This window comes from Schistocerca serialis, chromosome 4, assembly GCF_023864345.2.
Source record: "Schistocerca serialis cubense isolate TAMUIC-IGC-003099 chromosome 4, iqSchSeri2.2, whole genome shotgun sequence".
NCBI classification, from domain to species: Eukaryota; Metazoa; Arthropoda; class Insecta; order Orthoptera; family Acrididae; genus Schistocerca; species Schistocerca serialis.
Genome location: NC_064641.1, coordinates 5,595,849 through 5,618,760, shown reverse-complemented (window position 1 = coordinate 5,618,760; position 22,912 = coordinate 5,595,849). Strand labels below are relative to the sequence as shown.

The following is a 22,912-nucleotide window of genomic DNA, read 5'->3' as shown; positions in this document are numbered from 1 at the left end:
CAGGAAAGTAAAATTTCTGCACTTGGCAAAATGAAAAAACATAGTATCCTGTGACTAATGTCAATGAGTCACTGTTGGCATCGGCCAACTCATACAAATACCTGGGTGTAACACTTTGCAGGGATATGAAATAGAACGATGAAATGTGTTCAGTCACAGATAAAGCAGTGGTAGACTTCAGTTTATTGGTAGAATACTGGGGAAGTGCAATCAGTCCACAAGAGAGATTGCTTACAAATCACTTGTGCAACCCATCATAGAATATATCTCAAGTGTGTGGGACCCGTACCAGATAGGACTAACAGCGGTATTGAATGTATACAGAGAATGGCAGCACAAATGGTCACAGGTTTGTTTAATCCATGGGAGAGCGTCACAGAGATACTGAAGGAAATGAACTGGCGGACTATTGAGCACAGATGTAAACTATCCTGAGAGTCTATTAACAAAATTTCCAGAATTGGCTTTAAATGATTACTCTAGGGATATAGTACAACCTCCTAAATATCACTCACACAGGGATCATGAGGATAGGATTAGAATAATTACTGCAAGCACAGAAGCATTCAAACAATCATTCGTCCCAGACTCCACATGTGAATGGAACTGGAAGAAACTCTAATGACTGGTACAATGGGATGTACCCTGTATTATGCATATCATGATGGTTTGCACAGTATAGATGTAGATACAGACATAGGTGTGAAGCAGTTGCCATTGCTTGCTCTCCTCCTTGGCCATTGTTAATTAGCTCACAAGAGGAGAACAACGTCGTAGTCATGCAACCGCGGCCTCCATGCTGCATGGGGTAATGTCGTGCTAAGCAGCAACAGCAGACAGCGTCTTAACACTGGTCATGTGGTCCTCTGCTGTCATGCCCTTACAGTTTTGTTCAACATGAGCAGGCTGTGTGCCCAAATCACTGAGTGATGTGCAACCATTGTAGAAAAAAGGGACATTTTGTGTCTCTGTGCAACTTTCAATCTCTTTCACCAGACACAAACATGGATATGAACAGTGTTTTCCAAGCGATGGTAGCTTCAAACTAACTCTACATACCCATATTGGGACAGGTTCCTACTTCCATAGTGTACAAAACAACTGTTCAGCTTTTGATCTTTCTAGTAGTGGATGACACCAACACTACTTCTACATCTACATGTACATCTGCGTGATTACTTTGCCATTCACAATGAAATGCCTGGCAGAGGGTTCAAAGAAGCACCTCCAAGCTGTCTCTCTACTGTTCCACTCTCGAACAGTACACAGGAAAAACGAGCACCTAAATCTTTCTGTGCGAGCCCTGATTTCTCTTATTTTATCATGATAATCATTTCTCCATATGTGCCAACAGAATGTTTTCAAAATCGGAGGAGAAAACTGGTGCTTGAAATTTCATGAGAAGTCCCATTGCAACGAAAAACGCCTTTGTTTTAATGATAGCCACTCCAATTCATGTATCATGTCCGTGGCACTAGCTCCCCTACTTTGTGATAATACAAAATGAGCTGCCCTTCTTTGTATTTTTTCGATGTCATCTGTCAGTCCCTTCTGATGTGGATCCCACACTGCACAGCAATGCATCAGAATAGGGTGGACAAGTGTGTTGTAAGCAGTCTCTTTAGTAGACCTGTTGCACCTTCTATGTGTTCTGGCAATGAATTGCAGTCTTTGGTTTTCTCTACCCACAACATTATCTATGTGATCATTTCAATTTAGGGTATTTGTAATTGTAATCCCTAAGTATTTAGTTGAATTTACAGCCTTCAGATTTGTGTGACTTATCGCATAATCTAAATTTGGTGGATTTCTTTTAATACTCGTGTGAATAACTTTACACTTTTCTTTATTCAGGGTCAATTACCAGTTTTCACACCATACAGATATCTTATTTTGGTTAGATGCCTTCAAAATTTTTGGGTTCTCTGTTGCTGTGATGAAGTGGATCTGCTATCAGATCAAATTCCATGCCAACAACTGGACACACTCTGCTTGGAATGTTCCTCACTGTTTTTAGAAGGTTTAGCGTGTGCTACCAATTTTAAGGTTCACAACACAATAAAATCAATGGCATGCCCATTTTTTTTCACACCTGTCCAGTACCAGCAGCTTTACAGGCACAAGTCGTATTGGAACTATATCAACTTATGTCTTTGGGTGTTGTCACGCCTGTCTCCAGTAGCAATAGGTCTGCTCCACTGGTAACGGTCAAAAAACCTAATGGCAACCTTCAGCTCTGTGGTGATTTTAAAGTGTGTGTACATTCACAGTCTATTATTGATACCTATTCTTTGCCCTATCTGGATGAACTCTTAGCATGGCTTTCTGGGGACTAATATTTTTCCACAACAGACTTGCCAGAAGCCTACTTGCAACTGCAGCATCTATCTCAATTCTGAAGTCTCTCATACTGGTGTCAACCCTTTATGCCAGCATGCTGACGCCATTACAGATTTGCTGTGTCCAATTAATTTCAAACACTTGCAAGCCTTTCTTGGATAGATTACACACTACCATAAATTTCTTCATGGTGCAGCCACATCAGCACAGCCACTTCATGCTCTCTTACATAAAGATGTTCCTTTTGACTGGTTGCTCACCTTTGAGCATGATTTTACCCTATTAAGGTCCAAATTACACTCACCACCTTGTTTGTATACCTTCAAAACAGGCCAACATCTTGTTTTGTCTACATACACCTATCAGTATGGCATCGGGGCCATTCTCGCACACAGAGATGCAGAATGTTCCGCATGCTCTATTGTGTACGCTCCCAAAACTCTGAATCAGATGCAATAGCACTGCTTGCAGATAGAAAAAGTAGCCCTTGCTATTCTGTACATGTACCAAAAATTTCATGTTTTCCTATACAGTTCTAAGTTCCATTTGATTACTGATCACAAACCTCTGTTTTCTCTATTGAATCCTTTGGCATCTTTACACAAAAGTGGCCCATCGCCTACAATGCTGCACTCCATTTTTGTCACATTATAACTATGAGACTTATTTCTGACCCATAGTGCAATACGCTAATGCGCATTCCTTCCTCAGTTGCTGGCTTGCCCTGATCTAATGTTTGATCAGGATGAACTGTTTTGTTTTCATTTGGATGTTGAAGCCCAAAACACCTCAAATGTTTTTCCCATTACAAGTTCTCAGATTTTGGCAGCTGCTGCGGCCAATCCTATCTTACGTCAGCACAGCTGGCCAGATAAACCACCGGGCTGAGCATCGGATGCTGTGCATAATTATTATGCAGTTACCTTTGCAGATAAAGTGGTACATCACCTGCAGCACTGGGCTCTGCTTTTTTCATGCTGTAACTATGAGACTTATTTCTGATCCAGATCACAACAGACTAATCCAGATGCTATTTCTCGATTGCTGACTGGCCCAAATCCAGCATTTGATAAGGATGAGCTGTTGTGTTTCCATTTAGACATCAAAGCCCTAACCATGTGGATGGTCTTCCCATTACCAGTTCTCAGATTTCAGCAGCTAACATGGCTGATCTTATGTCAGCATAAATGGCTGGTTTAACCACTGGGCCAAGCATTGGATCTTTTGCATAATTATTATGTTCTCTGCCATCACCTATCAGTTTTTAATGCTTTGTTACTGTCGGTTACAGAAGAGTCGGTGCACAGGGTTGTGATCCCATCTGCACTGTGGTGGGATGTCGTGCACCTTCATCATCTGAATCATTGTGTGTTTCTCGTAAAAAATTGCTGGTCCACAACCACGTGTTTTGGCTGTGTACTGACACGAGATCATGTGTGTGTGACACATTGTCTGCAGTGGGTCATCCGTCAAGTGCGGCAATGGCCCTCTCTTTCCCTCTGGACCACCTCCCAGAGTCTCTGGATGGTGATTTTGTGGCTCCATTCCTTCACTCCTTTTGGATTGTAGTAGTTTATGCTTTCTCAAAATTTCTTTATGTCATTTGTTGCCTTTCCACATCCACAGCAGCTATGGTCACGGCCCTTTTATTGATTTTTTCCTTACAAGGATTGCTGTATAGGCTTGTGCTGGATAATGGCCCACAGTTTGTGTCTCAAGATTTTGAAGATTTTTGTACAAAGACTTGCATCCGGCATTTTACAGGCCCCTCCCTTTCATCCCCAGTCCAATGGAGAGGCAGAGTGGCTGATCCGTACATTCAAAACTCGCTCGAGAAAATATATCCCTCAATCTTTTCCCGAGGAAGCCCTCGATAGGTTCTCGCATTCGTATAGGATCACTCCAGTTGGCAACCGTAGCCTGGCAGAGCTGCTCCGTGGCTGCCAGTCCCGTACAGTGCTCCATCTTCTCTGGCCGACACCTGGACACCGGCAGATGCCTGCCTCACCATACGGACCCACGGTTTTGGCCGGCACCCTAAATGGATACCAGCAGTCATCTGTCAATGCTGACGCTGCCACCTCTATGCCGTGCACACCTCTGATGGCTGGTGACACTATGACCAGCCCTGGCCGTGCGAGTCTGTCCACATACGAGAGATCCTTCCATCTCCACCAGCTGCACTGGCTCCTGTGGTGCAGTTCACGCCTCTTTCGACTCTGGCGCCATCAGTGCTCTGGGTGCCACTACTGCCAGGTGACAGGCTGCCTCCATCTCCACAATCCCTGTTGCCTGCTGCCTCCATTGCCAAGTGTCTGCCCTGATGACAAGATACATACAGCACCATCACCATCAGTGCTCTCTTATGGCCTTTTTCGGGGGGAGCGAGTGCCCACGTCTGTCTGTGCCCACAAGATTTCAGACCACATTCTCCTGTGACAGCATAACACTTGCTCCAGCAGTTGCCACCTACTGATGAAGACATGGACATCTCCAAAGTGAACACTTTTCCCCATGGGGGAAGGAGTATTGTAATCCTATAGTGTCAGCGTGCATAATCAAACTGTGCACGATACGAGCGCCTCCGTGGTCACCTCACAACTTGGGCAGATTGTGCAACAAGCATTTTTCCATGTGCACAACAACCCAATACAAGTCCAGTGTGCTGGGCCCTTGGTCTCACTTATTTCTCCTTTCTTATTCTATGCTCACCAATGAGACTGTATATTGATGTGTTCTATAGTTACGAGGCTTTGTACTGTTCTACACTCCCGTCTATACTTCATTCAGAGTTATTCTGAAAACAGAATAAAACTTGGTTGATGCTACTTCTGATATTGTGTGTATACAATGTTACAACAATTATTTTAAAGTTTTATTTGAAAAATGTGTACTTGTAATTCTAAAATACGTCAGAATATAATTCTTTTAAGCTAAAGCATTTTAACAGCTTTTCAGATTGTACATTTTTATAGTTACGATACGCCCATTTTTCTCAAGACATCATTGGGTGGAAAACTTTTTTAAATCTTCTTGATTTATACCGTTTTCATCGATTTATGTTGCTTCTCCACAGCATAATGTAAGTTGTATATTATTTCTGCACTTTTACTGTACGTCTCTCATCTTCTACAATAAAAAACAAAAATATCTATATGTCCATCATATTATGTAGGAACATTTGGAAGTTTCAGACACAGTTAATAACGGCCTAATATAAAGGCAAAACCAGTTGTGTGAACTTGATAAATTTCTGAAAAAGTAACTGGAACAGTGTTTCATTAATTAAAGTGAGCTTTGCTTAGACACAGAGCTTATATACAATGAAATTATTAGATTTCTTTGTTGACTGAGAAGAATTTATGTGGATTATGCAAATACTTACCACCATAAGCTGAAAGTCAAAATCATTTCATCATGAACCGTGACAAACTGTCACGGTCGGTTCTCTGCGTTTCCTCCTTGTCTGTAGTGCATTCCTTTTGAAATTCCCGCTTCGCCCTCTGCTGTTTTCTTACCCTAGCCAAAAGGCGTTGCGGCATTGCTGTGGCCGGCTGCCTGCCGTGTTTGCAGGAGAGTGTCAGTCGGGAGGAGGACTCTGATTGCGGACGTCTGAGAGTGTACAGGAGGCCATGCCATTTTGTTGATGGTTTGGCGTGACTCGTGTGAGGTGTGGTGGATCATTAAGGCCGTGATAGCAGCCAATATTACTGTCTCGGTCACAGGTGGATCCACAGGGATGAGGCCCGGTTGTCCATTGAAACTCATATCCTACGGATGTCATCGGACTTAAAGTAAGACGTTTTGAGCACTATTTGCGCCATTTGCAAGCAACTGGGGATTCCGGCGTCTGCAGTAATTCGGCGAAGATTATTTTTGTTTATTCCATGTGTAAATGATTGAACAAGGAGCAGTTTATTTAATGCTCACCTATGCTTGTGTTCTGCGTGTGCTGCTTGTGAGTGTAAACTTGACTCTCACCTTTGTCTGTTGATTTTAAGCGCATTGTCAAAAACTGAATCCAAGTAGTGACTTTCAATTAGTTAGCTGGATTCTTTCTTTCCTTTTCACGACACGTGTTAATGGCAAAGTAGAATTGTAGACCTTAACTTGCTACATCATTAGGGTGGCATCAGTAACAGAGCCTAACCTGTTAATTAATTAGGGTTTGTGATAAACAAAGGTATTTAAGTATGTTGTTTTAAAATATTATCTGAAATGTGTCAATGATTTATGTTGCGCTAGTTGATTCTGGCATATGAATGGAAGTGTCGGCACGTCTGCCGTGTAAGGGAATCCTGGTAGATTTGATTGTTTTGGAAACTTTAATTGAGAGAGAAACTAGTGTGCTTTAGACCTGTCTTGCGTTAAGGCTATATTCGGGCCCTGGCATTTGTACTGCAAGCTGCAATATCATCCTGTTGTTTCATGGCAGTTTGTTCTCAAACTAGGTGTTTGCACTAAACATGCTTTGGGCTGGGTGTTTCGCCCCTCAGCATTATACTTGGGTTTCAGCTGAATGTTCAGTCTGTTGACTGTCCATTGTATGCCAAGTCGGTAATGGTCAACCTGTCATCAGTTGATTTCAGTGCTGTAGTTAGTTGCCAATTAGTACTGGTTCCATTACCTTCTGACCAGGGTTCTTGCTCAACTCTTGCCTTTAAATATGCTGCTAACCTGTTTAGCGTATGTTGTGGCTAGCTTAAGTTAATCACTGCTCAATAGCCCAACACAGTTTGTCAGTCATCAGAAGCCGTGTACGTGTTATTTATTCCCTTATTCTAGTCAATCTATAAGCATGCTATTTGTAATTTTGTTACTCTAGGTAGCCATAAGTTGCCATTTTTAGGGTGTTTAGATGGAGTGCAGCTCCTTTGAGTATAGACTTGTCAATTTCCAATTTAGTGTTTTTCCACCAGTTTTTAATTGTGCCTATGTGCAGATATGTATTTATATATATACATCGGTGGAATCTAAATTTTTTTTTTTTTATTACTATTGAGCTGTACTTAAATGTCATATTGTAAAGAAAGGAACTTATTGGAGGTTAACTGTCGCCGTAAAGGTGTTGTGGACGGTGCACTTTCCTGTTATTCACATTAATGTTCCAGACAATGTGTAAACTTCTTAGTTATTTTCCCTTTAAATGGAGTGTGCCTGCCTTGATGTTATAAGTGACTGTTTCACAACCAGTTCTTTAATGTGTCTACGCACATATATTTATATTTATGGAAGAACTTAAATTGTGTTTGCCTGTTGAACTTTAAAAGTAAAGTGCAGAAAACTGAATCAGGTGTTTATTATTGTCAAGTGTAACATGTGACATTTTCTTGGTCTGTCACATCACACCACGATCTTCAGTAATCATGCACTGTCTTTGTAGTATGCATCTAATCAAGCAGAAAGATTTATGATTATAGCCATATAACAAACAAATTATGCAGTAATTAACTAAAATGGTTTGCGAACAGTGGCTGAATCAGTATTCTGAATCCCTGACTAAATTCTGAGACAGTGAACTACTTTTAATGTGAGCCGATTCCTCTGTGGCTTCTTGGTAGTGTATTTTTTTAAAATTACTATGGATTAATAATGAGGTTCACTTTATCACAGCAGTCACATCAAAAAGAAAAACTGCTGTTAGTGGTCCGAGGAATTCATATGCACTGCTACAAGATTTATTACTCGGTGTGTTACAACGTGGTGTGGCACCTGAAATAAGAAGAGCCTCTGTATTTTCTTTCTGTGCTTACATGAGCAGCATCTTCTAACCAAACTGCATGCCAACAGAGTATCGCCTCAGTTGTGAGACTGGATTCGTGATTTCCTGTCAGAAAGGTCACATTTCATAGTAATAGATGGAAAGTCATCGAGTAAAACATAAGTAATATCCGCCGTTCCCCAAGGAAGTGTTACGGGCCCTCTATTGTTCCTGATCTATATTAACGACATAGGAGACAATCTGAATAGCCGTCTTAGATTGTTTGCAGATGATGCTGTCATTTACTGTCTTGTAAAGTCATCAGATGATCAAAACGACTTGCAAAATGATTTAGATAAGGTATCTGTATGGTGTGAAAAGTGGCAATTGACCCTGAATAAAGAAAAGTGTGAAGTTATTCACATGAGTACTAAAAGAAATCAGCTAAATTTCGATTGTGAGATAAGTCACACAAATCTGAAGGCTGTAAATTCAACTAAATACTCAGGGATTACAACTACAAATAACGACCACATAGATAATATTGTGGGTAGATCAAACCGAAGACTGCAATTCATTGTCATAAGACTTAGAAGGTGCAACCGATCTACTAGACTGCTTACACCACGCTTGTCCGCCCTATTCTAGAGTATTGCTGTGCGGTGTGGGATCCACATCAGGTGGGACTGACGGATGACATCGAAAAAGTACAAAGAAGGGCAGCTCATTTTGTATTATCACGAAATAGGGGAGATAGTGCCACAGACATGATATGTGAATCGGAGTGGCAATCATTAAAACATAGGCATTTTTCGTTGCGACGAGATCTTCTCATGAAATTTCAATCACCAGTTTTCTCCTCCGATTGCGAAAACATTCTGTTAGCACCCACCTACATAGGGAGAAATGATCATCACAATAAAATGAGAGAAATCAGGGCTCACACAGAAAAATTTAAGTGCTCGTTTTTCCCGCATGCCATTAGAGAGTGGAGCGGTAGAGAGACAGTATGAAGGTGGTTCACTGAACCCTCTGCCAGGCACTTTATTGTGAATAGCAGAGTAATCACATAGATGTAAATGTAGATGAGTCTAGTATGAACACAATAAAATTGACAAAAAGCTATTTTATGATAAAACTCAGTCATTCTAAATGGTAGTTGTTAATCTATTACTGATTGTTTAACGCTGACAATTCGGAAGACATTTTCTAGCCTTTAACAAAATAAAAATGGAGTAAACTTTTGTGACATGCTAAAATTATAACTGGGCTCAAGACTGAACTTACCTTTCTTGGGGAGTGCACTAATTGTAGTATCCTTGCATACTTCATAAACTGACTTTATGTTTCAACTTGTGACATGCTTCTCTCTATACTTTTCACGCTCCATAGTTACGAGGGTCACTCCAAAAGAAATGCACACTATTTTTGTAAAAATACAGTTTTCATTCTGCATGTGAGAAAGTTTTACAGTGTGTAGATACATCCTTCCCACTTATTTTCAAACTTAGTTCAACCTGTTCCCGTGAGTGGCGCCGTCACAGCATGTCTTCAAGATGGCTGCTACACTTGACGTTCGTCAGAAGTAACGTGCTGTCATAGAATTCCTGTGCTGTGAAAATGAGACAATAGGAAACATCCACAAGAGGTTGAAAAAGGTGTATGGAGATGCTGCTGTCGATCGCAGTACAGTCAGTTGGTGGCCAAGCAGGTTACGTGATCAAAGCGGGCACGGCAATATTGAGGATTGTCCTCGCAGCGGCAGGCCTCGTACTGCACACACTCCAGACAATGTGCAGAGAGTTAATGAATTGGTGACTGCTGACAGATGCATCACAGTGAACGAATTGTCACGCTACATTGAGATAGGGGAAGGAAGTGTTTGCAGAATACTGAAAGTGTTGGCGTTAAAAAAGGTTTGTGCCAGGTGGGTTCCCAGGATGTTGACAGTGGCTCACAAAGAAACAAGAAAAACGGTATGCACCGAACTTTTGGAACAGTACGAGAACGGTGGAGATGAATTTCTTGGAAGAATTGTGACAGGTGATGAAACATGGATCCATCATTTTTCACCAGAGACGAAGAGGCAATCAATGGAGTGGCGTCATGCAAATTCACCCAAGAAAAAAAAATTCAAAACCACACCTTCTGCTGGAAAAGTTATGGCTACGGTGTTTTTTGATTCTGAAGGACTCTTGCTTGTGGACATCATGCCAAGTGCAAGTGGAACCATCACAAATTCTGATACATATGTGACGACACTGAAGAAACTTCAAGCTCAACTGAGTCGTGTTCGACCACATCGGCAAAAGCAGGATGTTTTCCTGTTGCACGACAATGCAAGGCCACATGTCAGTCAAAAAACCATGGAAGCGATCACAAAACTCAGATGGACAACACTGAAACACCTGCTTTACAGTCCTGACCTGGCTCCATGTGGCTATCATCTCTTTGGGAAACTGAAAGACTCTCTTCATGGAACAAGGTTTGAAGATGATGACTACCTTGTGCACGCTGCCAAACAGTGGCTCCAACAGGTTGGTCCAGAATTTTACCATGAGGTATACAGGCGCTGGTTCCCAGATGGCGTAAGGCAGTTGAGAGTGATGCAAATTATGTGGAGCAATGAAAATATTGTTCCTAAAGGAAGTATCTACACACTGTAAAACTTTCAAACATGTAGAATGAAAGATGGATTAAAAAAAAAAAAGGGTGCATTTCTTTTGGAGTGATCCTCTTAGTTAGTTAGTTGGATGGTTGGTTGTGTGTTCCATTGATCAATCGCATGGTGTGGTAGCCATTATGATGTGGAAGATGTCAACTGCATAAGCAATGCACATATGAAACAAGATTTAACAATACAGATTTAAAGACTAATATTTCTATTATTTACCCCATTCCCTTAAATGGCACAAAATGCATATACTATATTTATAGATTTATGTTGTGACTCGCCGATCATTCAAAGTGCCGTCGCGCAATTACGCGCGTCCTCTACATGAGGCGCTGTCTGCCAGCCATGCAGCAGCCACGCCACCTAAGCGGCCAGCCAGCCAGCCAGCGGCCGCTAGACTTGGACTCAGTGCTAATTTGAATGTTACCGTGTTCACATTCTTGCTTGTCAACTTGCTCTGTGACTCATATGTGTTGTGTCGTTTTGAAATATGTGTGTTCAACTTGACATTATAACAATTGCCGACGAGGTAGTGGATTTTTCCTTTTCATCGTTGACCCACAGGTTTCCATGGCTACTGTCGAGCAACTATTGCAAGGTCTCATTGAACAGCAAACGCTTCTAACGTCGGCGATTCGTGATTTCATCGCTGCGTCAAATGTGGGGCATTTCTCGTCGTTGGCTATACCTCCTTTTCCTCCTTACGATGAGACGGCGGAAGACTGGTCTGATTATGACAAACCTCTTCGACAGCACTTCTTGGCATTTCAAGTCATGGACGAACAACCATGTAAGTCTCTGTTCCCTTCCTGGATTTCACCTCAAATGTATCAGGTGTCACAATTGGCTCCTTTGAAAGATCCTGCGTCTTTGTCCTTTGCTGAAATGTGCTCATTTCTGTCTGTCTATTTTCAAAAGCAAACACATGTGGTAGCCTCTCGTGTTGCCTTTTATCGTTGTCACAAACAACCGCATCAATCCTATCGCACTTGGGCTGCTGAACTTCACGGCCTCAGTCGAAAGTGTCAATTTGTTACTGACGTTCACAAAGAATCCTATGCCGATTCCATGGTACGGGATGCTATTATCCGGTCGGCGTCCAACAAAGAAGTTCAGCAACGTACCCTTCAGTTGGCAAATCCGACTCTAGATGAAGTCCTATCCATCGCGCAGTCTTTTGAAATTTCTCGCACCGCTGGGGTGCAAATAGAGGCGTGGGGTGACGTCGGGGAAATACAACCTCTGTGCGCTGTTGACAACGCGTGCGGCACAGCCCCGCCGGCCGACGTGGCCGCAGTACGCTCTCACGCGCAGCCTCGGCCTAACTGTAAACAACCCTCTAAGAAACTCCAGCAAAACCCCCGGCAACTTCCGTCATGTCCGCAGTGTTTTACGCAACATTCACGTGAGGATTGTCCCCAACATTGGGCTGTGTGTCACAATTGCTAAAAGAAAGTTCATGTGCCTTCCATTTGCAAATCCGACCGCCTACATGATGTTCATGAACATGGTGCTGATTCTGCTTCTGTGTTGTCTGTCAATTGTACTTCTTCCCTTTCAGGGAAGTTATTCCTCACTGTCCAAATCCTTGGTCGGGATGTTCACATGCAGGTGGATACTGGCTCTGCTGCCACTATCATTAATTCTCAGACGTATCTTCAGTTGGGTTCTCCACTCCTATCACCTGTCACTCGGCAATTGCGGACGTACAATAAGCAGAAGATTTCTCTCTTGGGACAATTTAATGCTGAAGTGTCTTACAAATCCCTCGTTCACACTGTACCCATATTTGTGGTCGACCAGAGTAGCGCAGAGAGTCTTTTTGGTTTTGATGCCTTTCGCGTTTTTGGGTTCTCCATAGATGACTCTGTCAATATTGTGTCTGATGCTATTCCTTATGCTCAATTGGATTCCTTGTCGACGCTATTTTCGTCCCTTTTTTCTCCTGGGTTAGGCCATGCAAACGACTTTGAAGCTCATATCACACTCAAACCCACTGCTCGGCCTAAGTTTTTTCGGGCTCGGCCCATTCCTGTGGCCCTTCGTGATCGGGTTAAACGGGAGCTGGATCGTCTCACTACTTCAGGAGTCTTGCTTCCTGTCACTTCCAGTGAGTGGTCCTCTCCTGTCATTGTTGTTGCTAAGCCCAATGGTGATATTTGTCTCTGTGGCGATTTTAAAGCCACTGTAAATGCGCAATGCCTCATCGACAACCCTATGCCCCGACCTGAAGAATTGTTCACTAAACTTGCGGGAGGCCAGTATTTTTCTAAAATTAACCTGTCAGAAGCTTATCATCAACTTCCTCTCGATGCTGCTTCCCGGCAGTTTCTGGTCCTTAACACGCCTTTCGGCCTCTATCAATACCAACAATTGCCATTCGGGGTTGCCAGTGTCCCTGCTCTCTTTCAGCTATTTTTGGAACAATTATTGCTCCCTGTCCCTGGGTGTATAAATTACATGGACGACATTGTTGTCACTGGTTCCACCACTGAAGAACATCTTCAGAACCTCCACACACTTTTTCATGTCTTACAGACTGCCGGTATTAAGTGTAATATTCAGAAATCAAAATTTTTTCAGGCATCTATCCTGTACTTGGGGTTTCAACTCTCTCGGGATGGTATTCGTCCGCTTCAGCAAACTGTCGCTGCGATAAATGCCCTTCCTCACCCTACGTCTGTTAGGGAACTGAAGGCCTTCTTGGGGAAAATAGCACATTATCACAGGTTTTTACCATCTGTTGCATCGGTGGCTCAGCCGTTGCTCCACCTGTTGCATAAAAACGTGCCTTTTCACTGGTCTGCGTCATGTGATGCGGCTTTCCAGAAATTGAAGACTATGCTGAAACAGGTCCCGTGCCTGGCTACTTATCGACCTGGCCAACATCTTGTTCTTGCCACAGACGCCTCTCAATATGGAGTCGGTGCAGTCCTTGCACACCGTTTTTCAGATGGCTCTGAACAACCCATTGCTTGTGCCTCCAAAACGCTCACGGATGCCCAACAAAAGTATTCTCAAATTGAAAAAGAAGCTTTCCCCATTATTTATGCTCTTCAGAAGTTTGGTGTTTTTCTCTATGGGTCCAAATTTCATCTTGTTACGGATCACAAACCACTTGTTTCCTTGTTTCATCCATCAACATCACTTCCCGACAAGGCTGCACACAGCCTCCAGCGTTGGGCTTGTTACTTCTCTCGTTTCAATTATGAGATTCATTTCCGGCCGACGGTTCAACATGCGAATGCTGATGCACTGTCTCGCCTTCCCATGGGTCCTGATCTGGCATTCAATAGCGACGAACTTTTGTGTTTCCACCTGGATGTTGCCGAGCAGTGGGTTGTGGACGGATTCCCCATCACGGGACCGGGACGGATTCCCCATCACAGGGGACCGGCTGGCGGCTGCTACAGGTTCTGATCCTACCCCCTCCCGAGTTTTACGCTCTATTCAGAAGGGTTGGCCAGATCATCCGTCCGCTAAGACTTCTGATCCATTGCGGAACTACTATGCTTTGCGTTACCATCTCACGGCCAGGGATGGTGTTATCCTTCTTTCCACTGACAATGCTTCGCCGCGTGTTGTGATACCTGCGTCTTTGCGTGCTTCTGTCTCGCGCCTCCTTCACCAAGGGCACTATGGTGTCTCTCGCACAAAATCTCTGGCGCGCCGTCATGTGTATTGGCTTGGCATCGACTCTGAAATAGCACACATGGTCACTGCCTGTGGCCCTTGTGCGTCACAGGCCGCTCCCCCGAAGTCATATTTGTCACTGTGGCCTTTGCCTGAGACGCCCTGGGAGCGCATTTATGCTGACTTTGTGGGACCTTTTTGGGTACTTATTGGCTTCCTGTTATTGACGCCTACTCTAACTTTCCTTTCATTGTCTGTTGCACGTCGCCTACCACCGTGGCAACCACAAGTGCTCTCGCCCACTTCTTTTCTTTGGAAGGCGTTCCCTCTACTCTTGTTACTGAAAGTGGTCCGCAATTTGCCTCTTCCGAATTTGCGGATTTTTGTGCTCGTCACAGCATCATGCATGTCACGGCCCCTCCGTTCCATCCACAATCAAATGGTGAGGCTGAATGACTGGTCCGCACATTTGAGGCTCAGATGCAGAAACTCCTGACTTCTTCTGCTGCTGATGTTGCGCTTCTCCAGTTTCTGGCTTCTTACCGTATCACCCCCATGGGCGACCACAGCCCGACTGAGCTCTTACACAGCCGACAGCCCCTCACGCTACTTCATCTTCTGCGGCCTTCCACCTCACGGCCGCGGGTGCCTTCGCTTGGCCGGTTCACTGCTGACTACCTTGTCTGGGTACGGGGATATGGCAGGCAGCCAAAATGGAGTCCGGGCCGCATCTTATGACACCGTGGCCGATGCCTGTATGAAATCCAGATGGACAGGGGTGTTGCAGTGCATCATTCGGACCAGTTTCGGCCTAATGTGCCGGCAACGCCTGTTCCGGATGCCGCTACACCACCTTCGGCTCTACCTGACACTTGGGATCCTGGAATCTCTCATTACTCACAACGCAGTCCTGTCACCATCATATCGGTGCCAGCACAAGAACTGACGCCAATAGGAGACGTGCCCATGCAGGAACCAGATGACCATCATCTGTCGGAGCAACTCTACTCGCCTCCTTCTCCTATGGACGCAGACACATCGCCCATGTCTCCTGTTATATAAACTGGACTTGCCACAATGGGCAGATTGGTGCACGGGGCCCTAGCAGATTCGACGCCTACGTCTCCTGTCGTCTCGACCCATTATCATCGGGGACACTTCCGTCCGTACGGGAAGCCGCCTCCTCGAGCACTTATGGCCAGTCAAACAACGCCTATGGACGTTAGCAATCTACAGGCCACATCCATCAAGACCAGTGCAACAATTTCAAAGCGGGGAAAAGTGTTGTGACTCGCCGATCATTCAAAGTGCCGTCGCGCAATTACGCGCGTCCTCTACATGCGGCGCTGTCTGCCAGCCATGCAGCAGCCACGCCACCTAAGCGGCCAGCCAGCCAGCGGCCGCTAGACTTGGACTCAGTGCTCATTCGAATGTTACCGTGTTCACATGTTTTGCTTGGTCAACTTGCTCAGTGACTCATATGTGTTGTGTTGTTTTGAAATATGTGTGTTCAACTTGACGTTATAACAATTTATTAATTGCTATTCAGGAATTCATCTATGGTATAGAAGGAGTTGTCAAGGAGATATGATTTCAATTTATTTTTGAAGCTATTACTCCTGTCTGTCAGACATTTTATTTCATCTGGTAATTTGTCGAAAATTTTTATAGCAGCATATTTTACCCCTTTCTGTGTCAAAGATAGTTTGAGTAAAGGATAGTGTAAGTCTTCCTTTTTTCTGGTATTATAATCATGAATGTCACTGTTGTTTTTAAACTGGTCCATGTTGTTGAGAACAAATTTCATTAATGAGTAAATGTACTGTGAGGTGGTGTTAGAATTCCCAATCTTTTAAAAAGATGCCTACAAGATGTGTGACTATGAACCCCACACATTATTCTAACCACTTTCTTTTGAGCAGTGAATAATTTTTGTCTAAATGTTGAGTTACCCCAAACTATTATTCCATATGACATCAGAGAGTGAAAGTATGTTAGCTTACTAATTTCTATATCCTCAAAATGGGCAATTATTCTGATGGCAAAAGTTGCTGAACCTAGTCGCTTTAGAAGATCCAAAATATGAATTTTCCAACTAAGATTCCCATAAAGTTACACATGGTTATAAACTGACAATTGCCAAATAATAACAGTTAGCTAAATGCTGCGTGAATAAGGTCTCTTTGTGTATCAGCTGACTGATGTTACAATTATTTTTCTCTTCCTCATCTAGTCATAAGTACATTCAGCTTTATTCATGATTTGAAAATAATCTTCTCAAGGCACACATACTGAAATCTAATGACATGCACTATTTATTATTTTATATTATCTAGGGAAACGGAATTAATTACATTATCTCAAAGCAATATCAATATCATAATTCGACACCCATTTTATTTAAATTTAAGGGAGAAGTATAAGTAACTATATTAATTTAACACATATTATGTTAAGCTCCTATTACTATTAGCTGAAGTTAGTCTGAATGCACTTGTAACAATGATGTTATAAGAGAAGATGGACAGGTATAAATAGAAATGAGATAGCATGAAAATAGTTCACAGATAGAAAAGTAAAAATAGGAAACATCATTAAAATGATAATCAACACATACCATGAATCTTGTAAGAGGCTGTCGGATTCTGAATTCAATTCCCACACCATCTTACTGTTATCATGCAAACGTATTAGACCTGCCTTATGGCCAGAGATTACAAAGCGTTCATCCTTCATTACCCAGTCCAATGAAAGAACAGAATTTTTTGTAACAAATGTAGCTGCTGTCCTGGAACACAATATTTTGAGTACTAAATTTCTTTTGGCAGAAGACATAGAACAAATTTGTGTAATAATATATGCTATTCTAGCAAACAGTATACTTTTCAGGTCTTGGAACATCTAATTGTGAATGTTTAGCATACAACTAAGATCGCCAAAATGGAAATAAATCATAAAAAATTAACACTTTGGGAGCTTTCAAATTTTAGGGTTTTTATGTTGTTTGTCTGAATATTTTTTATACCTTGCAACAGGAGTGCAAAAAGAACTGCAGACTTCACACAGTGTGCGCCACTCATGCTTAGTATTTTCATCACATTTATTACAATTATTTTGAATTTCATGGCCATACACATTTCCATTTTCACCTCATTTATTTGAGAAATATTACAGTAATTGACAAGCACAGCAACATGTTTAACAGAACAAAGAAAAATCTCAAAGCAACTGGTGTTTGCGTTACGTTAAAGTGTCACATAATACTTTCTGATGATGGAAAAACAAACACACACACACACACACACACACACACATTGTTACGTGCAAAAATCACACACCCATGGCCACTGTCATCTCTGGACACTATAACTAGACTGTGGTGAGCAGCAATCTTGGCTGGGGTGAGTTGGGGATACGGAAACAGCACGGGTGCCGAGGGGGAGAGGTGGCGGAAATTGCTTTAGTCCTGCCTGCGGGGTTTCGCAGGGATGTGCCGAGGATAGTGTAACCAAATATCAAGACAGTTACACCGTGTCTCCTACCACTCAGTTTGTGTATATATATAGAGACACACACACACCCTTGCCTGTTAATGTGCCTCTTACAGTGTTGTCCTTTTTCGTTGCTGTTTTAACATTGTGCCTCGCAGTGCATTCATAACTCAGTCAGGGTGCTAATGACCACAATTTTGAACTGCTTATTTAAATTGTTTTTTTTTCTCCATATACAGGGAGAGCACCATAATGAGACATTGCCAGCATCTCCGGTGCTGCCGCCAAGCAGAAAGTTGATTGCTGTTGTTCACCAAGTGAAGGCCATTACATGGAAGAAGATTCTGTCGGTGTTTCTTATTGCCTTTTGATACAATTCTCTTCAACAAATATAATAATGGATGATTAATGTTTCACATGAAAATGTATTGATGATTAGTTAATTCTTGACCTCATACAACTCGGGGAAGATCAGTTTGGATTCCGTAGAAACACTGGAACACATGAGGCAATTCTCACCTTACGACTGATCTTAGAAGAAAGATTAAGGAAAGGCAAACCTACGTTTCTAGCATTTGTAGACTTACAGAAAGCTTTTGACAATGTTGACTGGAATACTCTCTTTCAAATTCTAAAGGTGGCAGGGGTAAAATACAGGGAGCAAAACTCTATTTACAATTTGTACAGAAACCAGATGGCAGTTATAAGAGTCGAGGGACATGAAAGGGAAGCAGTGGTTGGGAAGGGAGTAAGACAAGGTTGTAGCCTCTCCCCGATGTTGTTCAATCTGTATATTGAGCAAGCAGTAAAGGAAACAAAAGAAAAATTTGGAGTAGGTATTAAAATTCATGGAGAAGAAATAAAAACTTTGAGGTTCGCCGATGACATTGTAATTCTGTCAGAGACAGCAAAGGACTTGGAAGAGCAGTTGAATGGAATGGACAGTGTCTTGAAAGGAGCATATAAGATAAACATCAACAAAAGCAAAACGAGGATAATGGAATGTAATCTAATTAAGTCGGGTGATGCTGAGGGAATTAGATTAGGAAAGGAGACACTTAAAGTAGTAAAGGAGTTTTGCTATTTGGGGAGCAAAATAACTGATGATGGTCAAAGTAGAGAGGATATAAAATGTAGACTGGCAATGGCAAGGAAAGCGTTTCTGAAGAAGAGAAATTTGTTAACATCGAGTATAGATTTAAGTGTCAGGAAGTCATTTCTGAAAGTATTTGCATGGAGTGTAGCCATGTATGGAAGTGAAACATGGACGATAAATAGTTTGGACAAGAAGAGAATAGAAGCTTTCGAAATGTGGTGCTACAGAATAATGCTGAAGATTAGATGGGTAGATCACATAACTAATGAGGAAGTATTGAATAGGATTGGGGAGAAGAGAAGTTTGTGGCACAACTTGACCAGAAGAAGGGATCGGTTGGTAGGACATGTTCTGAGGCATCAAGGGATCACCAATTTAGTATTGGAGGGCAGTGTGGAGGGTAAAAATCGTAGAGGGAGACCAAGAGATGAATACACTAAGCAGATTCAGAAGGATGTAGGTTGCAGTAGGTACTGGGAGATGAAAAAGCTTGCACAGGATAGAGTAGCATGGAGAGCTGCATCAAACCAGTCTCAGGACTGAAGACCACAACAACAACAACAACAATACAACTAACATCAATGTTAATGTAAAATTTATGCTGTAATAAAATACAAGGGCAGAAGTGGGAAGTTATTTATTTATACTTCATGATTTTCTAAGGTGAACGCATATGTGGACAGAGTCATTTGAAACTGAATCTGACTTCACCGTGAGAAGACTGACTTTTTTATGATCTAGTCTTCTTGTGAATTTTGGACTTATTGAAGTCTGAAGTGAATCAACAATTGATAGTTAAAGGAAAGGGCGAGATAATATCCCAATTGGGAAGGCACAGAACCTCTAAGGAACTGGTGACACATAAACTGATTGAAATTTTGTCTTTCTTATGGAATGTTAACATAACTATTTCATTGAAGTACTGTAATTTAAATTTTTTGTGGCATGCCCTTTTGGAAAAGGAGTCTGAAATAATCGAGCAGAATTACCATACGTATTGCACTGAATGTTTTCAAATCAGTTTTAGGCACAACACTTGCTTGTGTTGTACGTTTAAAGAACAACATAAAAAGCAATGTGAAGCAACAGCTGCTAGTTGTAGCATTGAGGGGCTGCGCAGGTGGGAGATGGGAGAAGAGGGGTGAGAGGGGAGAAAAGAAGCATTAAAGGGGAAAGGAGTATGCAAGTTTATTGAATGGGTACAAGGCATGTGTGGCTGGAGTGGGAGCAGGGAAGGTGGAGAAAAGGGACCAGTGAAGGACGAGGCCAGGGAGACTACAAGAAGAAAGGATTATGCACGAGGGAGAGTCCCATATGTACTATATAGGAAAGCTGGTGTTTATGGCTGTGAAGCAGTCACTTAAGTCGAGCACTCTGTGTTGCTTTCACAGATGAACCTGCATTTGATTGGTTGGGAGATAGTTGTGACACAACTGGAGTAGGCGTTAGTGGAAGAATGTAAGGAACAAGTCTTGCATCTAGGCCTATTACAGGGATATGAACCACATGGCAAGAGGTTGGAAACAGGTAGAATGAGGACCACAAGGATACTGCATTGACTAGGTGGGCAGTGCAATAAAACTGAGGTAGGGATGAGAAGGATAGGGGGGAGGGCATTTCTCCTTTCAGTGAACACCAATGATTCAGTTACTTCATTCCTGTATACTACTGAGTCTTGAAGAGATGGGTGACATTGAGGAAGACGGCTTGCTGGCCCGAGGAGGATCTCGTGAAGCGAACAGGGAGAAGGTGTTGAGGTTTCAGAGCAATGTGAGTACTTGGTCCAAATCTGGAGATGTCATCAATGAATATGAACAAGGTGTGAAGTTTGGGATTCTGGGTACCTAGGTAGGATTTCTCCACATGACCCATGAACAGGCTGGCACAGGGTGTGCCATATTGGGTGCCTGTAGCTGTATTGTGGATTTTTTGTTGGTGCTTCCTTGAAGGACAAGTAATTGTGGGTGAGGATATACAGCTTAGCCCCTCCTGCTCACATCTACAGTGACAAATAGTCCTTCTCCAAATACACAGAAGGTCTCACTGAAGTCTTGTTCACACGTGCAAAAATAGTTGAAGTTGACCACCCAGTGGCAGAACACACTGCTAAGCCAATATTCTTCATTTCAATGGCTGCTACACAAACCATGCCTTTTTGTTCCCTCTGTCCAATACCGGCTTCTGTGAACTATGTAGATGAGAACTGGTCTTACAGCACATCCATCAATTCTGCAGTTGTCCTGTCCTCAATCTCTGCTAGTCTCTGTCCCACAGAGGCACTTCTAATCCTGTCTATGAACACTCCCTCCCCTCCCCTCCCCTCCCCTCCCCTCCCCCTTTTCACCCATTCTACACTCACATCCTCATTTCCAGTCTCCCTCTTCCTCTATTTTATCTCTGCACCCAGATCACTCCCCCATCTCACTGTGTGCCACCTGCAACTGTCCCTCCCCACATCAGAATGAGCTCACTGGTGTTACATTTCCTCTCCCTCTCGGCCATCAGTTGCCCTTCCCTCCAACCTCCATACTACCCCTCACTTCCTTTCTCCCCTCGGTCACTCCACATAATCACCCAGTACGGCCCCCGACCCAGTCAGTCTGCTGTGGTAGAACAATTTACAATTGACTGGGACAATGATATTGATTGAACAGCAGGGGACTGTATATCTGTCTGTTCTGTCTAATCAAGAATGACATGTCTCATGTATGTCACACAGTTTAAATTATGATATCTTATTATATTTTGTGTGTGAGGAGAGTTTGAAAACTTTTCAATCTGGCACAAGGGTAACATCTGTATTAATGAATCTGATTTATTTTTGGTATGGGTGTGCAATAATGTAAGTCGAGAGTTGTCGTGACCTATAAAACATTTTTCTCCAGATTTCTTTCTTGAAAGTTGTGGTGTGTGTTTCGTTCATGTGAATAAACTTAAGTACTGCACCATCACAAAATTCTATGATTTGGATGCCTTGTTGTTAAACGAAATTTATCAAAAATTAGAGAAGGGATCAAACTGAGGTTCTTATCTCTCAGATTCGGCATTGAGAAATCAGCAGAATAGCACTAGATTTTTAGATTATGAAGCCACCTCCTTGAAAGAATGTATCAACAGACAATATTATAGAACAGGGATGAACTGAATGAGATTGTGCTGTTTGAAATAGACTTGTCCCTTTATTCTGGAGGATGAATGCTCTAATCCCATCCAGGCCACAGCCAAGTACCTGTCCAGCCACTGTCAGCTAGACCTGTAAGTATGTAAATGTGTGTATGCATGACTCATGTTTTGACCTTCTTCAACACTGTAATAGTAGGGATAAACTTCAACAGGTATATGTTGTGTTTCATGTGATGTAAGTATTACCAATAGGAGTATTCATATACAAAACTGATGAATACTGCTATAGTTCTCTTGGCATTATAAAAATGTTTCAGTGTATCTGCTGCACACTGAAAGTTACAGTCACAGTTCTCTTCAAATAATAGAGTTCCTTAGTGTTCAGCATTTTAACGTAAAGACTGCAACAAAGTTTAAAGTGTCAGCTTCAATACCTTTAGTTAAGCTAAAGTCATGGTCACAGTTGCCAGTCGAATTTTTTCTGTAATTCTAAAAATAGCTGTAGCAATGTTTATCAGGATGTTGAATTTATGAATATGTGATCATTAATTATTAATCATATGAAACACACTACACACATACAAATGTCATTATTATTAGTAATCAGTACATGATAAAAAAAAGTTGAGTTTGGGATGTTTACTCATTTCCACCAGTTTTCACATCTAAATAAATTTGTGTCTGAAAAATATTTTGAGTCCAATTATTGTTTTTCCCCTAGCCTGTAGTAAATTTAACAACTTCATGCTACTTTGGTGGGTTGCATGTCAGTTTTGCTGTTTATTTATCAAAGCACCTTTCAACTGGCATCAGAAGGCTGAGGGTACCCTGCCCCAGCTTTCTCATCACAGATA

General features: G+C 42.3%; 1 protein-coding gene across 1 annotated transcript in view; it reads right to left on the bottom strand.

The window, feature by feature from the left end:
* Positions 1–22,912, bottom strand: part of LOC126473963 (WD repeat-containing protein 91) — a 202,913-nt gene that overhangs the window by 66,005 nt on the left and 113,996 nt on the right. The window contains exon 9 of the mRNA XM_050101334.1: positions 16,966–17,136. Within this exon, the coding sequence (XP_049957291.1) occupies positions 16,966–17,136 (171 nt within the window). The remainder of the gene's footprint in view (positions 1–16,965; positions 17,137–22,912) is intronic.